The 17,645-nt window shown below is 41.7% G+C and overlaps 1 protein-coding gene across 1 annotated transcript in view; it reads right to left on the reverse strand.

Annotated features, from left to right (window-relative positions):
- The window catches only part of LOC139393034 (anoctamin-4-like), a 41,734-nt gene extending 27,380 nt beyond the window's left edge, over window positions 1-14,354 (reverse strand). The window contains exons 1-3 of the mRNA XM_071141356.1: window positions 14,114-14,354; window positions 12,827-12,907; window positions 7,630-7,866 (exon numbers count right to left, since the gene is read on the reverse strand). Coding sequence (XP_070997457.1) covers window positions 7,630-7,866; window positions 12,827-12,907; window positions 14,114-14,354 — 559 coding nt within the window. The remainder of the gene's footprint in view (window positions 1-7,629; window positions 7,867-12,826; window positions 12,908-14,113) is intronic.
- Between the last annotated feature and the right edge of the window lie 3,291 nt (window positions 14,355-17,645).

The raw sequence follows: 17,645 nt of genomic DNA on the forward strand, positions 1-17,645 counted from the left end.
ATTTGTAACATAAGCTACTGGTGAGGTCACCGCAGCCTTGGCAGCAGAGGTAAACAGACAGAGCACCGAGATATTTTGGGATGGACGCCCATTTTTGGATCTGAATGTCTGGAAATGGTGAACTCGTATAAAACTAGACCACCTACACAATATATTCATCATGGAATCTACAAACAATCTAAAACTGTTGAACAGGACAGACAACAGCAAATGTTGCATGATACCCAGTCAGACACACCGATTAACCAACAATCTAGGCAACATGAGAATATTTAAAATCAGAAGTAGGGTTCAAATCAATAGTCAAAGTTAGAAGCAATGTAGTTTCAGTTGCCTTTCAAATAGCTAGTTAGTGGAAATAGTTATTGGGTACAATAAAACTTTTGTTGAATATTAAGATGTTTTGCAACAAAGTGCATGAACTGCTAGTTATGCTGCGAAAATTACTTTTGAATTGAATGAAAAATGCTACAGTATAACAGTATTGCTAGTTGATTTGTAACCCTGAATCTCAACCACTGATGATTGTCAGTGCGAAAAATTATTCTCCAATGAGATCGCTAGATTGAACTCGCTATTCGCATTGAGCGACGGGTTGATCTTCGTCACCGAGCTCGTGGAAAGGAGCTCGCGCTCTCCGTCGCCCCCCTCTCCGCATCACTACCATCTTCCTCTGCCGGCTCGGGTGCTGAGCCCATGCAGCTGGGAGGTATCCGCATCTCGACTAAGGAGAGGGAACGGAGAATCACCAACCGCCTCTGTCTCTATTGCGGTTCCGCTGGTCATTTTGTCACTTCATGTCCAGTAAAAGGCCAGAGCTCGTCAGTAAGCGGAGGGCTACTGGTGAGCGCTACTACTCCTGTCTCTCCTTCAAGATCCTGCACTACCTTGTCGGTCCATCTACGCTGGACCGGTTCGTCAGCTTCCTGCAGTGCCTTAATAGACTCTGGGGCGGAGGGCTGTTTTATGGACGAGACCTGGGCTCGGGAACATGACATTCCTCTCAGACAGTTAAAGGAGCCCACGGCCTTGTTCGCCCTGGATGGTAGTCCTCTCCCCAGGATTCAGCGTGAGACGCTACCTTTAACCCTCACTGTTTCTGGTAATCATAGTGAAACCATTTCTTTTTTAATTTTTCGTTCACCTTTTACACCTGTTGTTTTGGGCCATCCCTGGCTAGTTTGTCATAATCCTTCCATTAATTGGTCTAGTAATTCTATCCTCTCCTGGAACGTCTCTTGTCATGTGAAATGTTTAATGTCTGCTATCCCTCCTGTTTCCTCTGTCTCTTCTTCACAGGAGGAGCCTGGTGATTTGACAGGGGTGCCGGAGGAATATCACGATCTGCGCACGGTGTTCAGTCGGTCCAGGGCCACCTCTCTTCCTCCACACCGGTCGTATGATTGTAGTATTGATCTCCTTCCGGGAACCACCCCCCCCCGGGGTAGACTATACTCTCTGTCGGCTCCCGAACGTAAGGCTCTCGAAGATTATTTGTCTGTAGCTCTTGACGCCGGTACCATAGTCCCCTCCTCCTCTCCCGCCGGAGCGGGGTTTTTTTTTGTCAAGAAGAAGGACGGGTCTCTGCGCCCCTGCATAGATTATCGAGGGCTGAATGACATAACAGTGAAGAATCGTTATCCGCTTCCTCTTATGTCTTCAGCCTTCGAGATCCTGCAGGGAGCCAGGTTTTTCACTAAGTTGGACCTTCGTAACGCTTACCATCTCGTGCGCATCAGGGAGGGGGACGAGTGGAAGACGGCGTTTAACACTCCGTTAGGGCACTTTGAATACCGGGTTCTTCCTTTCGGCCTCGCTAACGCTCCAGCTGTCTTTCAGGCATTAGTCAATGATGTCCTGAGAGACATGCTGAACATCTTTGTTTTCGTTTACCTTGACGATATCCTGATTTTTTCACCGTCACTCCAGATTCATGTTCAGCACGTTCGACGTGTCCTCCAGCGCCTTTTAGAGAATTGTCTTTTTGTGAAGGCTGAGAAGTGCACTTTTCATGCCTCCTCCGTCACATTTCTCGGTTCTGTTATTTCCGCTGAAGGCATTAAGATGGATCCCGCTAAGGTCCAAGCTGTCATTGATTGGCCCGTCCCTAAGTCACGCGTCGAGCTGCAGCGCTTTCTCGGCTTCGCGAACTTCTATCGTCGTTTCATCCGTAATTTCGGTCAGGTGGCAGCCCCTCTCACAGCCCTTACTTCTGTCAAGACGTGCTTTAAGTGGTCCGTTTCCGCCCAGGGAGCGCCTCCTCAGTTCATATGACATAACCTTGCCTTAGCATGACAGCTCACAGTAGGCTAGCTGGTTGGGTAAGTGAGCGGAAAATAAAAAGGGGGGAGGAGTTGCCCTCGGGACCAGGTATCAGGAAGACAGAGGAGGGTTCTGGACCACTACACCAGCACAGTCAGGGGACAACAGACCTCCAGCTCCGTCAGGCCCCGAGGCAACACAATGGCTGTTTCACGCCTGCCAGATGGGCAACAGAGCTCTGACCCACATCTCCTTCCCTGAACCATGCATAATGGAGGAGTGTTACACCTAGGACACACAGCTCATTCACAACCCTCGGAGTGAAACTGTGTGGGAGGGAGGGCGATACGGGAGAGAGAGAGGGAGAAAGAGAGAGAAGGGGGGAACGGGAGCTAAGGAGAGATGGGAGAAAGAGGGAGAGAGTGTGTGTGTGTATGCGCGTGTGAAGGTCAAATGACTGTACGGTTCAGGAACACAACAGTGTGAAAAGAGAACAGAGTTGATAGACAGTAAAAGAAGAGTACATGTGGGTCATAGCATATGAGTGAGGGACAGAGAAATAGAGAGATCGAAACAGGGGGGGGGGGGGGGGAGCGACAGAGAGAGAGAGAGAGATTACTGCAGCAAAACCACTACAGAGGGGGGGGGGACACTGCTGTGGGTCTAAAACAAGTTGCCTGCAGCACTCACCATGCGAGGTGGAGAGGGAGAGAGCTTCAACCTCTCAAAGGGTAACAGGAGGAGAGGACGACACAGCTCGGGGGCCGACCCAGTGGAGGCTCCGCAAGCGCTACACTAGCTAAACTTGGCTCCCCTACTCCCCGCAGGGGGAAATGGAAAAGGACCTTCTGCAGAGGCAATCAGCTGCATTCCCCATGTTTACCTCCACTCCCGAGCACCGCGGTGCTCTGCTCTAGCTTCTGAGCTCCCTCACATACAGACACAAACACTCTGCTCATCCCCAAAACATCCCTCAGATTATATAAACCTCTGTCCAGCCGGCACGAGGCACAGCTCAGGAAGAAACAGATGCAGACCAGCTTAGATCCTCTCTCAGGGAAAAATACAAGCAGAATGTTTATGCAGAGGGAGGGAGAGAGCGAGCGGGGAGAGCAAGAGCGCTGCAGACAATCCGTATTCTTAATCAGTTATCCCCATCAGCCAATCCGTGGGAGAGGAGCTTTGAGGGTAGCCAATCGGAGCAGGGCTGGCTCTATCAGTGTGGTTGTTGACCAAAGGAATGACAGTTGCTGCTGCTCTGGGTGTTAATGTGTTTTTTAAAGCCAGCACCTCACACACATGCACGCACACACACACACACACACACACACACAAATACATAATTGTTGTGTAGTGTGTATATTTTAAAGGAGCAATCCCTTAGAAAATTCTACCATTAGTTACCCTACTTGCATGCAACACTCAGAGCTAGTGTCACGCTACTGCAAATGAAACAAACCCTACATATATAATAGCTGGCTGATTTCCAAAAGTGTGTTTTCAAGTCTGTTGTACGCTTTACCATGTTAGTAACACTATTTTAACTATTTGTTTTCAGGCAGGATCCAACTGGAACACAGTCTGCTAACCAGTGGTGTAAAGTACTTAAAAGTTCTACTTAAGACTTTTTTTGGGGTATCTGCAATTTACTATTTATTTTTTGTCAACTTCTACTTTTACTTCACTACATTCCTAATGAAAATAATGTACTTTTTACTCCATACATTTTCCCTGATACCCAAAGTACTCGTTACATTTTGAATGCTTAGCAGGACAGGAAAATTGTCAAATTCACACACTTATCAAGAGAACATGTGGTCATCCCTACTGCCTGGCAGACTTTTTAAACACAAAGTGCATAATTTGTAAGTAATGTCTGTGTTGGAGGGTGCCCCCGGCTATCTGTACATTTGTAAAACAAAATGGTGCTGTCTGGTTTGCTTAATATAAGGAATTTGAAGAGATTTATACTTTTACTTTTGATACTTAAGCATATTTTAGCAATTACATTTACTTGTGATATAAAGACTTCTTACGGCTGCAATCCCGTCAACGGGATTGATATGACAACAGCCAGTGAAAGTGCAGGGCGCCAAATTCAAACAACAGAAATCTCATAATTAAAATTCCTCAAACATACATGTATCTTATACCATTTTAAAGGTCATCTTGCTGTTAATACCACCAAAGTGTCTGATTTCAAATAGGCTTTACAGAGAAAGCAGCACAAACGATTATGTTAGGTCAGAGCCAAGCCACAGAAAAACACAGCCATTTTCCAGCCAAAGAGAGGAGTCACAAAAAGCACAAATAGAGATACAATTAATCACTAACCTTTGATGATCTTCATCAGATGACAGTCTTAGGTCTTCATGTTACACAATACATGTATGTTTTGTTCGATAAAGTGCATATCAAAAAATCTCAGTATACATTGGCGCGTTATGTTCACTAATTCCAAAAACATCCGGTGATATTGCATAGAGCCACATCATTTTACAGAAATACTCATTATAAATGTTGATGAAAATATAATTGTTAGAGATGGAAATATAGATACACTTCTCCTTAATGCAACCGCTGTGTCAGATTTCAAAAAAGCTTTACGGAAAAAGCAAACCATGCAATAATCTGAGAACGGCGCTCAGAAAACAAATAGAGATATCCGCCATGTTGGAGTCAACATAAATCAGAAATAACATTATAAATATTCACTTACCTTTGATGATCTTCATCAGAATGCACTCCTAGGAATCCCAGTTCCACATTAAATGTTTGATTTGTTCGATAATGTCCATCATTTTTGTCCAAAGAGCTACTTTTGTTAGCACGTTTGGTAAACAAATCCAAAGTCATGAAGCCTGTTCCCTAGTTGCAGACGAAATGTCAAAAAGTTCCGTTACTGTTCGTAGGAACATCGTAGAATCAATCTTTAGGATGTTTTTAACATAAAACTTCAATAATATTCCAACCAGAGAATTTCTTTGTCTTCAGAAAAGCAAAGGAACGCAGCTACCTCATGTGAAATGCGTGACCAGCGCGTGACTGCTGGCAGACCTCTGACTCATTCCTCTCTCATTCGGTCCCACCTCACAGTAGAATCCTCAAACAAGTTTCTAAAGATGGTTGACATCTAGTGGAAGCCTTAGGAAGTGCAACATAACCATTATCCCACTGTTTATTCAATAGGGGCTGGGTTGAAAATCGACCAACCTCAGATTTCCCACTTCCTGTTTGGATTTCTTCTCAGGTTTTTGCCTGCCCTATGAGTTCTGTTAGACTCACAGATATAATTCAAACAGTTTTAGAAACTTCCGAGTGTTTTATATCCAATACAAATAACAATATGCATATATTAGCAACTGGGACTGATGAGCAGGCAGTTTACTCTGGTCACCTTTCATCCAAACTACTCAATACTGCCCCTGCAGCCATAAGAAGTTAAGTATTTTTAGAATTAAATACTTTGACTTTTACTCAAGTAGTATTTTACTGGGTGACTAACCTATACTTGAGTAACTTCCTATTAAGGTATCTATACTTTTATTTAAGTATCACAATTGGGTACTTTTTCCACCACTGGTGCTAACCAGAAATACACTGTGTGTGCATGTGTTTGGTTAGGTTTTGTGATGTACAGTATGGTATGGTATTTCAAATATTGGATTCACAGTCAACCAATAAGGTGGAAAGCATCCACATATTATTTCAAAAGGTCAGTGGTTGGTTGTTCCACCTCAAAAAGCACAAGAAAGAGGATTTACACCCACCATCTCAGATTGTTCTGAAATCCTTTCTGTTGTTAGAAACATAAGATTAGCATTCCTGCAACATTATTTTGTTGATATATTAAGCTAATTGATTTCACCCAAATTGGCCATTTTAAATGTATAGGATTCATATAATATTCAATAAATATAGTGCCAAACATCCAATTTGGACCAAACATTTTTCTAACAATGAGTTAGACATGAGGGATCCAGAGAAATTGTCAAATGCCACTCACGGACCACCAACACCCCACGCCAATTTACTTGAGTATTATATGAATCCTATAAATTAAAAATTGCCAATTTGGGTGCAATCAATTAGCTTAATTTCTCAGAGATCAAATTCTATTTAAAACAAAGTATATTTCAACAAAATAATGTTGCAGGACATTTTATCTGTTTCTAACTACAAAAATAATTTCAGAACAATCTGAGATAGTGGGTGTCATGGCTTGCTGAAATGACATGGAACGATCCAGGTGTGTTCATACTATAATGTGATTCCAGGATACTCTCTTCTGTGAATCTCAGAACCAACAGAATGACTCGATATAACTCATCACCATTGGCACTGATAAACACTGTACTGGCCTAACTCCAAAAAGCACAGACACTACTCGCATTATCACTTGAATCAGCACATCTATCCTGAACAAATATATAAACATAACATGTCAAGTGTTGATCCGATGTTTCATGAGCTGAAATAAAAGATCCCCGGAATTTTCCATACACACAAAAATATTATTTATCTCAAATATTGTGCACAAATTTGTTTACATCCCTATTAGTGAGCATTTCTCCTTTGCCAAGATAATTAATCCACGTGACAGGTGTGACATATCAAGAAGCTGATTAAACAGCATGATCATTAAACAGGTGCACCTTGTGCTGGGAAATAAAAGGCCACTCTAAAATGTGCAGTTTTGTCTCACAACAGAATGCCACAGATGCCTCAAGGTTTGAGGGACCGTGCAATTGGCATGCTGACAGCAGGAATGTGCACCAAAGCTGTTCAGTTCTCTACCATAAACCGCCTCCAACATTGCTGAGATTATGGCAGTACGTCCAACTGGCCTCTCAACCTCAGACCACGTGTAACCACACTAGCCCAGGACCTCCACATCCGGCTTCTTCACCTGCGGGATCATCAGACCAGCCACCTGGACAGCTGATGAAACTGAGGAGTATTTCTGTCTATAATATAGCCCTTTTGTGGGGAAAAAACAAATTCTGATTGGCTGGACCTCGCTCCCCAGTGGGTGGGCCTGGCTCCCAAGCGGGTGGGCCTATGCCCTCCCAGGCCCAACCATGGCTGCACCTCTGCCCAGTCATGTGAAATCCATAGATTAGGGCCTAATGAATTGATTTCAAATTAATAACTCAATAAAATCATTGAAATTGTTGCATTTATATTTTTGTTCAGTATACATCTCCTGATGGCTCACACTACTGCCATCTACACCGATTACAGTCACGCCAAAGGTTCTGAGCTTGGGCAGGATAAGCCGTTTCTAGACGGGATTTTTTTGTGACCAAACCACAGAGCTGAGATTAGAATGAAGGCAGGGTTCAAAGTTGAAAGGTGAAACCTTACTTGTGCTGCTATCGCTGATTGTCTCCTGGCTGGCGCTGCAGTGGGATGATATAGGGTTGATTGACAGGGAGGCAGGACAGGACACTGGCTCTTGGTACTCAGGGAGTTGCGGGGCTGCGGCAGCGGAGGCCTCGGAGCGAACCCCATCAGGACTGTCACACAGGGGGTGACCTCTGGGAGGGAATGGGCTGTTCCAATGAGAGATACCAATGGCCACTTGGCCCCCGAGATCAAACCCTGTAGGGAATATTAATATCTCAGACTGAAAGAGTTTCTCAAAACATATACTCCCTTCCTATAACACATAACCCTGGAAAGCATATGAATGTGAACACTTGTCCTTGCAACTTGCATACTTAGTCTATTTGTCTTACAGCCATGTCAGGGTTCTTTGAAAATCCTTGATATTGAATAGATCCCAGAAAGGCAGACATTGCAGAAAAATCCCATTCCTTGAAAAGGGAAATTAGTGATATTATTCAAATAATTTCCTGTTTCATAATGAAACTAAGGTTGTTGCTCTCTGGAGGATTGAGTTTCCACTTACGATTACATTTCCCATATCTCAGAAATTCAGGGTTCCGCTTCCCTAGTTGAACCAATTTAGCAAAATGCTGACATATTTCGCTCTCCCAGATCAAAATAAAAAATGTGGGTGCTATGTCCATAACAATGCTGCTCTCTAGTGGTTGATGTTGCTCCATGACTGTCCTTTCCCTTGTTTGATGAGTCCATCTTTGTTTCTCGTTTGTCAGTGGTCTTACACATACATCTTGGGAAGTATCATAACTAAGTATGAGGAGGCTACTTATGACAAAAAGTATGTTTTGACAGTTGACAACTAAATCTTTATTAAAAAGGTATGTTGTGAAACATTTCCACCTGCAAGCACCTTTGTGGAAGTCTGTCAATTCTATAGAATTAAATAAGAAAAATATGGTAACATTGATAGCATGCTGCAGAGTGTACATTTAACTTGAATTGATTTAACAGAGTTTACTTTATGCATTTGACTTTCCTTTTGAAGCATGCCACATGAAAGTTGCCAACAATCCTAAAGGCAATGTATGAACTCAAATGTCTCTGTCCACGCTCAACGGGCATCACACCAACGAGCGAAGAGAGCCTTCTTTAGCTTTTCTGGAAACACAACCCCAGCGCATTATAATATACACTTCAAATGAATGGATTTGGCTATTTCAGCCACAACTGTTGCTGGCAATCTCCATAGACAAACATTGACAGTAGAATGGCCCATACTGAAGAGCTAGTAGCCTTCTTATTAATGCTGTGTAAAGCATCAGTAGGCAGTAATGCATAATTCATTGCATTTTTTATTAGGCTATACATTACACTGAAGCAAGCACTAAAATGTTGCCTCTTCTATTGCCTCTTCGGGTGGCAACTATATTACTACTATTTATTCATTAACATAAATCTTTATTCCTATCATTGCAAATGTAGTGGATCACTGGGAAATCTCAACCTCCATTGCAACTGTATGCTACTTGAAATGCTATAGCATACAAGGTAATCCACACCTGTGTGTGCTTCAGTGTGCCCTCTAAAACCATCCATGCAATGAGCTGTTTGAATGATACAGTGTGTTCTAAGCAACATCTCTGTCGCAGTCATCATAAAAAGAAATGCCCTGCCTAGCTCTCTGAGGAACGTCAGGCCCAGATCACCACCGCCAGCACTTCCTGCCTCTTAGAGGGACCAAGGTACACTACAATGCAGGTGCCTAGAATTGGGCTAGATTTGTATTATGTTGTATTTATTAAGGATACCCACTAGGCAGCAGCTACTCTTTCTGGAGTCCAGCAACAATAAATCAAATCAAATTTTATTGGCCTCATACACATATTTAGCAGATGTTATTGCGGGTGTAGCGAAATGCTTGTGTTCCTAGTTCCAACAGTGCAGTAGTATCTAACATTTCACAACAATACACAAATCTAAAAGTAAAAAAATAAGTTGCATTAAGGCAACATATACATGACATTACATTTCATAACACTTTTCACAACGCATTAAGTGTGTTACCTCAGGCTCTACTCTACTACCACAAATCTACAATACAGAATCCATGTGTGTGTAGAGTGGGTGTATTATAATGTGTAGGCGTGTGTGTGTGTGTCTCTTCACAATCCCCGCTGTTCCATAAGGTTGTCTGTTTTTTAAATCATCAGTTACAGTGCATTCAGAAAGTATTCAGACCCCTTCCCTTTTTCTACATTTTGTTATTCTGAAATGGATTAAATTGAATGTTTTCCTCATCAATCTACATATTGTAGCCCAATATGCCTCTCCTGAGTCCGTACTGGAGTAGCAGCGATGGGACAAGACTGTAACTACCAATTGGATATCATGAAATTGGGGAGAAAAAGTGGTAAAAAGTACTAACAACTTAAATATAAATATATATCACACAAAAATAGCAGAAATACTCAGACCCTTTGCTATGAGAGTCAAAATTGTGCTCAGGTGCATCATGTTTCCATTGATCATCCTTGAGATGTTTCTACAACTTGATTGGAGTCCAGCTGTGGTCAATTCAATTGATTGGACATCATTTGGAAAGGCACACACCTGTCTATATAAGATCCCACAGTTGACAGTGCATGTCAGAGCAAAAAGCAAGTTATGAGGTCAAAGGAATTATCCATGGAGCTCCCAGACAGGATTGTGTTGAGGCACAGATCTGGGGAAGGGTAACAAAACATTGAAGGTCCCCAAGGAAAGAAAATAAATCCAATTTGTATTTGTATTTGTCACATGCACTGAATACAACCTTACAATGAAATGCTTACTTACAAGCCCTTAACCAACCATGCAGTTTTAAGAAAATACCCCAAAAAGTAAGAGATAATAATAACAAATGATTAAAGAGCAGCAGTAAACAACAATAGCGGGGCTATATACAGGGAGGTACCGGTACAGAGTTAATGGGGGGCACCGGTGTCGAGTTAATTGAGGTAATATGCATGTGCGTAGAGTTATTAAAATGACTATGCATAGATAATAACAGAGTAGCAGCATTGTTCCAGAGGGAGGGGGGAGTAAATAGTCTGGGAATCCATTTGATTTGCTGTTCAGGAGTCTTATGGCTTGGGGCAGAAGCTATTTAGGAGCCTCTTGGACCTAAACCTAAAAACAGTTTTTCCTTCGTCATTATGGGGTAATTTGTGTAAATTGATAGGCGGGAAAACTATTTAATCCATTTCAGAATAAGGCTGTAACTTAACAAAATGTGGAAAAAGTCAAGGGGTCTGAATACTTTCCGAATGCACTGTACCTGATGTGGAATAGAGTTCCATGTAGCCATGGCTCTACATAGTACTGTGCACCTCCCATAGTCTGCTCTTGACTTGGGGACTGTGAAGAGACCTCTGGTGGCATGTCTTTTGGGGTATGCATGGGTGTCTGAGCTGTGTGCTAGTACTTTAAACAGGCACCTCGGTGCATTCAGCATGTCATGGATATTATTAATGTTAGCTCTCTGTGTACATTTAAGGGCCCTGTTCTGAGCCAATTGTAATTTTCTGACGTCCCTCTTTGTGGCAACTGACCACACGACTGAACAGCAGTGCAAGAGCGACATAATTAGGGCCTGTAGGACCTACCTTGTTGATAGTGTTGTTAAAAAGGCAGAGCAGCGCTTTATTATGGCCAGACTTCTCCCCATCTTAGCTACTGTTGTATCTACATGTTTTGACCATGACAGTTTACAATCCAGGTCTACTCCAAGCAGTTTAGTCACCTCAACTTGATCAATTTCCACATGATTTTTTACAAGATTTAGTTGAGGTTTAGGGTTTAGTGAATGATTTGTCCCAAATACAATGCTTTTAGTTTTTGAAATATTTAGGACTAACTTATTCCTTGTCACCAATTCTGAAAATAATTGCAGCTCTATGTTAAGTGTTGCAGTGATTTCACTCGCTGTAGTAGCTGACGTGTATAGTGCTGAGTCATCCGCATACATACACACTGGCTTTACTCAAAGCCAGTGGCATATCAGTAGCAAAGATTGAAAAAGAAGGGGCCTAGACAGCTGCCCTGGGAATTATGTTGGAGAGGAAGCATCTGTTCATTCTGGTCATTCTGTTAGACAGGTAACTCTTTATCCACAATATAGCAGGGGGTGTAAAGCCATAACACATACGTTTTTCCGGCAGCAGACTATGATAGATAATGTCAAACGCAGAACTGAAGTCTAACAAAACAGCTCCCACAATCTTTTTATTATCAATTTCTCTCAGCCAATCGTCAGTCATTTGTGCAAGTGCTTGTTGAACGTCCTTCCCTATAAGCAGGCTGAAAGTCTTGTCAATTTGTTTACAGTAAAATAGATTCATCATGGGCTGTGATCAGCTGGCCTGGTAAATAAGTGAATTCAAACAATGGTGAGTGCAGCAGTCAGTATGTTTGACCAGGCGAATATTCTGCATCAATAAATCAATTCAATAAATTTGATTAGATGTAACTCATCACTTTAGAACACCATTTGCTTGTAATCCAGGAATTGTCCATGGCTATAATACGCTTATTCATTTCCAATAATCAACAGCCCTTACTAGAGTAAAGACTACAACGAACCAATAAAGTTGAATTAAGGGGGAACTGATTGTCAATTAGCACTTTAGGGGACCCTTAGTGATGCAGAGTACCCTATCCTGGCCAAACAATGGGAAAAGATTTTAAATCACGCTCATCCAGGGGGTATATTGACTCCTCTGAAGGCAGCTTATTGAGAAAGGCTATTGATTTGTCATTTTCTGAAGACTAGAGGTGGCTCAAGGTAAAGCATGTGGGCTACATTTAGAATGATCAATCTGTGGATGACTTGTGCCTGGTCAAAAACTCATCCATGCATCCATTAAACATTAGCTTTTTATCTAGGCTACTCTATATCAATTTCATTTGTCAAGAACTCCACATACAGCACCTGAGGAATTGATAATGTGCAGGTGTGAAAGATACATGATATTGGATCTTGTCTACTTCTACCTGAAAGGATAGACATCTTTTTTTAAAAGTCTGATTTCTTGGTGTGGTCAGCGTTTTCACACAGGGTCTATTTTCCAAACATTTCTGAAAGTTTCAGCGTGACTTTTTCCTGCCAAACCAAATATGGCCTCCCCTTGCGCTCTCTTTTGGATATAGAGTAAGACATTCTGTAAAGTACAATTACCGATGGTGATCTGACTGACGCAGCTGTAAAAGGTTCCCGTTCCAGTGGAGACGTTGTAACTGCCACTGCTTGGTTCACGGTCTGGAAAGACAACATCATCATTGGTTGCCCTTGATCAGAGCCACTCTCACATCACACTCAACCTTCAAGAACATGTTTATTTTCCCCAGATAACCTGGATTTATCCCATGCAAGGTCACACATAGTAGTCGATTTACTGCTTTGCAGTTTCTTGGAGAACATTTTTGTGTTTTAGAACAGAAGACAAAAACGCTCCCATTGGTTCGATTAGCTTTTATGGAGGAGCTAAATCTTGCCAGAGGCTGCTGAAACGTACTAAATAAATAACGTCTGTTTTTGGATGGACTTTTGTGTCTGGAATGGGGCAAGTGCTGCAATATAATCAATACTCTACTCAGAGATACATGATTTCTTTAATTCAGGGGCATGTTTGTTGTTGCCACTGAAAATGGACTGAAAACATTTTTGCCTAACTATCCAATGTGTATTTAAAGTAAAGGCACACTAAATAGGTCCTAAATTGCAATACTGTCTCCACGTCCACTACAAGACCTATGTCGAGTCAGACTCCTCAAAAGATGCAATGGTCATTCATTAGCCAAAAAGCCATTAACATTTTGGAAACGTTACTAATTATATTGAGGGGAAAGGGTGCCAACATTTACAAAAAATGACTTAGGCCTACTTCAGATAACATGATGCAAAAGGCTTAAAAAGACTCACATCTTGTATTTCCACACTTGGTGTCACATTGGAATACTGGTGTGCATGCATGTCAATGACTCCATAATGGATGAATGCGAATAGGGAGCAGTTTTGCTGGCTACGATTATGAGGGTCACCCAGTCAAATAAAACATTAACCCTGAAACCTATGGCTGATGAGCTGAGAAATAACCAATTAAATCTGGGTCATCAAGGGAAATGAAAATGTTAACGTTTTATTAACTCTAAGAGCTGGCCTATAGAAAAACAATCACATTTAGGCTTCATCGGGACTATACATTATTTATATTAAGCCTCTGTTTGCTTGCTTATGGCTGCTCTTAAATTGTTAATTCAAAGTTAGTGTGGAATGTTAGTGTAAATTGTAGTACACTGTACATTTTGCTACATTGTATCACCACCCATGCACCAACACTTATCTACAGAATCAGATATAAGCGCTCCTGTGTAAAGGGGGTATTCGTTTGTTTTCATTAATCTATTGTCGCCTACTTTGAAAACCTTACAGAAAAAAATATACAATGATGTCTTTGGACTTTACCTGCTGTGGAACAGGAGGATAGCCGCGTGTCTGTTGCCAGTGCTGGGCTTCCAGGACACACCCGTCCTGTTTCATCCTGAGATTGCAGACAAACAATATGTTCATTGACGTCTCCAGTTTTACATGCCCGTTGCAGCTCGGTCCCCCCGTTGCATATCCCTGGTTGAATCCTCATACCCTTGTTGAGCTGACGAACCAACCGAACATCAGTCCCAGAACAGTCATGATCCACGAGCATCATCACCAGCAAGTTCAATTCAAAGCCTGGGATATGTTAGCCAGCCTACATGTCTCGAGCACACGTGTAGGCAATATTTGAATGACTATAAATAAATACAGAACCTAGCCTACAACTACTCAGGATATATAACGTTTTATTATGTATAATTTAGTTTGCCAGTCTGGTATCGTCCACCCTGACTTCGTCCTTCCAGAAAGCTTGGAGAATACGGTCTATGGATTTAGCAGTGGGCGAGGAGTTTGGGACAGGCGTGGTTTTCATGCACGTCATCCAGGTGGCACCCTGCCACACTCTCCTGAGTGATCATAGGCTGCAGATCAATAGATGGACGTGTTCCTACAGCTAGAGACTTACAAAAGATGCATCTTTATAAGTTTACCATGAGTGTAGCATATTGCTGTATCCTAAGCCCATTAAATATATTTGAACCTTGGAGGCATTTTCTGATTAAGCGCACAACCTTTTATTGAAAAGTAGCCTACATTTGACTGACATCAAATAACACATTATGTAGCATATAGCACATTGTGTGTATAATGCTATTATAAAACAATATGGCGGCATTAAGTAGCCTATTTTAATTTCACTAGTTCTAATACCAGTGTTTGAGTTTTCACCCGAAATGATACGGTTGGGATAGGGATAGCGTAACCCGTGATGTCACTCCGAGGGTGTCTCAGGTGGACTTGGGAAATGCACAAAAAATAGGACAAATAATTATAAGCACCCACCAAATTATTATTGTTGTAGATCTGTGGTTACATGCAATTACGGACTCTCTTAAAGAGGGGATTATCCTGCACAAAATGTCTAGATAAAAATGTATGAATGAATCAGCAGTCAAATATAAGTAGATTAATGCATCACACATCAACTCTAAATTGTGGATGGTTTGCATGGTACAGTGAGTACAGATGGCTTTTATCATTAACACAGATAAACACCTAGGTGCAGAGCTGGTCCACAGCATCTTTCAGCACTGTCAGATTGTGCTATAACCTCAAGTCTCAATATTTTAGTCAGGATTTCACATTGGAGGAAGCTGTTTATTATTCAACTGTTCCAAAACACTTATGCAATCAAATTCTCAGATGATTCTACCAATGAGGAATACCCGTGTTTATCGACCTGTGGAGTGGTGTCATCAAAATGGTATAATCCTGGATCACCAGGAACTGATCTTTGGTGTTCAACAGGATATCTACAACACACATGTCGTGATCAAACCAAATTGTATTGGTCACATACACATGTTTACCAGATGTTATTGCGGGTGTAGTGAAATGCTTGTGAGTTTGATATGATCCACAACCAATCCATATCCTAAAATGTCCATGTGAATTTCATTTGTAATAAGAAGTTAATGAGCAAATCTACTTATGGCATCTAGGCTAAGGTCAAGGTCTTTTGGGTCAAGAAGACAAATGTTGTTTCCATGTTTCTGCTCCACCATTCAGTTTCATGTAGTACAGAGTTTGTTAAAGTTTGTTAAAGTTTGCTAAAACAAATTGTTGGCCACTTGCACTGAAAGAGTCCTTTAAAAAATAGGATGAAACTTTTTGTTACAGCGGATGAAAAGTTTGTGTGCTAAACATTAAATGCTTGCTCAGATGCTGTGAAGTGGAATCTCAGCTAAATCGATGTCTAAAACGATCATGGAGGTATCTAAAATAGATTTTCAGCTTGGGCATAAAAAACGAATTTATAGGACACAGTTTGCATTGCAACATCTTAAAACGGCAAAAATGTGGAGCATGTTTAATAATTTTTTGTGTGCTTGTTTATCAACTTTGGGTGGAAAAGCTCCTCAGCAAAGCACAGCACTGTGGAGGAAGGCCCTCTGGCCCAGGGGAAATAGCCCAGATCCGTCAGGTCATTACTCATAGGCCGATATCCTCAATGCCGTGTTCTACATTCACAAACACAAGATGAAGGACCTGGGGACTTGGAGTTAGGGTTTCGCCTTTGCAGGGAACTTCTGCAAGTATCCCTCGCTTTACCTTCACATCTTTCAATGTAAAAGGGTGAAAAATATAGAAAAGTTAGAGCTGGGCTGTTTTAAAGGGCCAGTGCAGTCAAAAACCTGATTTACCTGTGTTTATATGCTATTTCTACACTATGAGGTTGAAATAATACTGTGAGATTGTGAAAATTATGATAATGCCCTTTTAGTGTAAGAGCTGTTTGAAAAGGCCGCCTGAAATTTCAGCCTGTTTTGCATGGGTGGAGTTTTGACTTTCCTCCAGGTGGTAAAGTTAATAGACCAATAACAAACAAAGTTCCAAACCTCTCTGCCAATAACAGCTAGTTTTCAGGTAACATATCCTGCTGTATTGGGCCTTTAAGGGTTGAGGGATGGTCTCCCTGACCCAGATTAAGCCTAGTCCTGGACTTAAAGCGTGCTCAATGGAGAATCTCCAAGTAAAGTCTTTTTTAAATTCAGGACTAGTAGTCTAAATCTTTGGCTGGAAAACCATACTTTAATGTTTGGCAGATTATGCTGCCACATGCTTTGCTTCTCTTATGCTGACTTCAGTCAGTACTTCACATATCAGTGTCTGCGCTCTTAGAACCAAAAATGGTTCTACCTGGAACCGAAAAGGGTTCCTCTATGGGAACAGCCAAAGAACCCTTTTGGAACCCTTTTTTCTAAGAGTGTATCTCACACAATTACATTCAATGTTATTATTCACCACGAAACAGTTATCTCTCTTCAAAGTACATTTTGAAGAGACTGTTTGGGGTCACTAGCAGCTGCACTGTCGCACCATCAGACCCATAAAGAGTGGGATAAGTTTACCTCTAATTTCTGTGAAACACAATTCATATTTTCTGATGAGCTACAACATTATCATAGTCATTTGATATGAATGAAACAAGACTATGGGTTCCTCTTATGTCGAAAAGGGACATATGTCGGTCACTTATATCTGGAAACCTGGCTCTTCCCATGGTACAGCTTCAGTAAAAGGCAACCTGACACTAAATGTGTGTGTATGTGTGTTTGTGTCAAGGTGAGAAACGATCAATGTCAGTCGCTTCACAACAAGTCTTTTGTTTGCTTGAGTTGTGTTAGGCCTCACTACACAGCTGCACGGTCTTCACTTCACTCACCACGTAGCCTACAGTGCCTCCTTACAGCCAAAGAGTATAGTCTAGATACAGAAAGAGGCCCAGAAGCCATCATCCTTGAAGCTGGAAAACTAAGCAGTCACAGCTTATTTGGCTAGTTCAGCCAAACAGTACAAAAGACATGTGACCATGTCAAGCTGCAGAACATGTGTAGTACAA

Source organism: Oncorhynchus clarkii, chromosome 33 (genome assembly GCF_045791955.1).
Source record: "Oncorhynchus clarkii lewisi isolate Uvic-CL-2024 chromosome 33, UVic_Ocla_1.0, whole genome shotgun sequence".
NCBI lineage: Eukaryota > Metazoa > Chordata > Actinopteri > Salmoniformes > Salmonidae > Oncorhynchus > Oncorhynchus clarkii.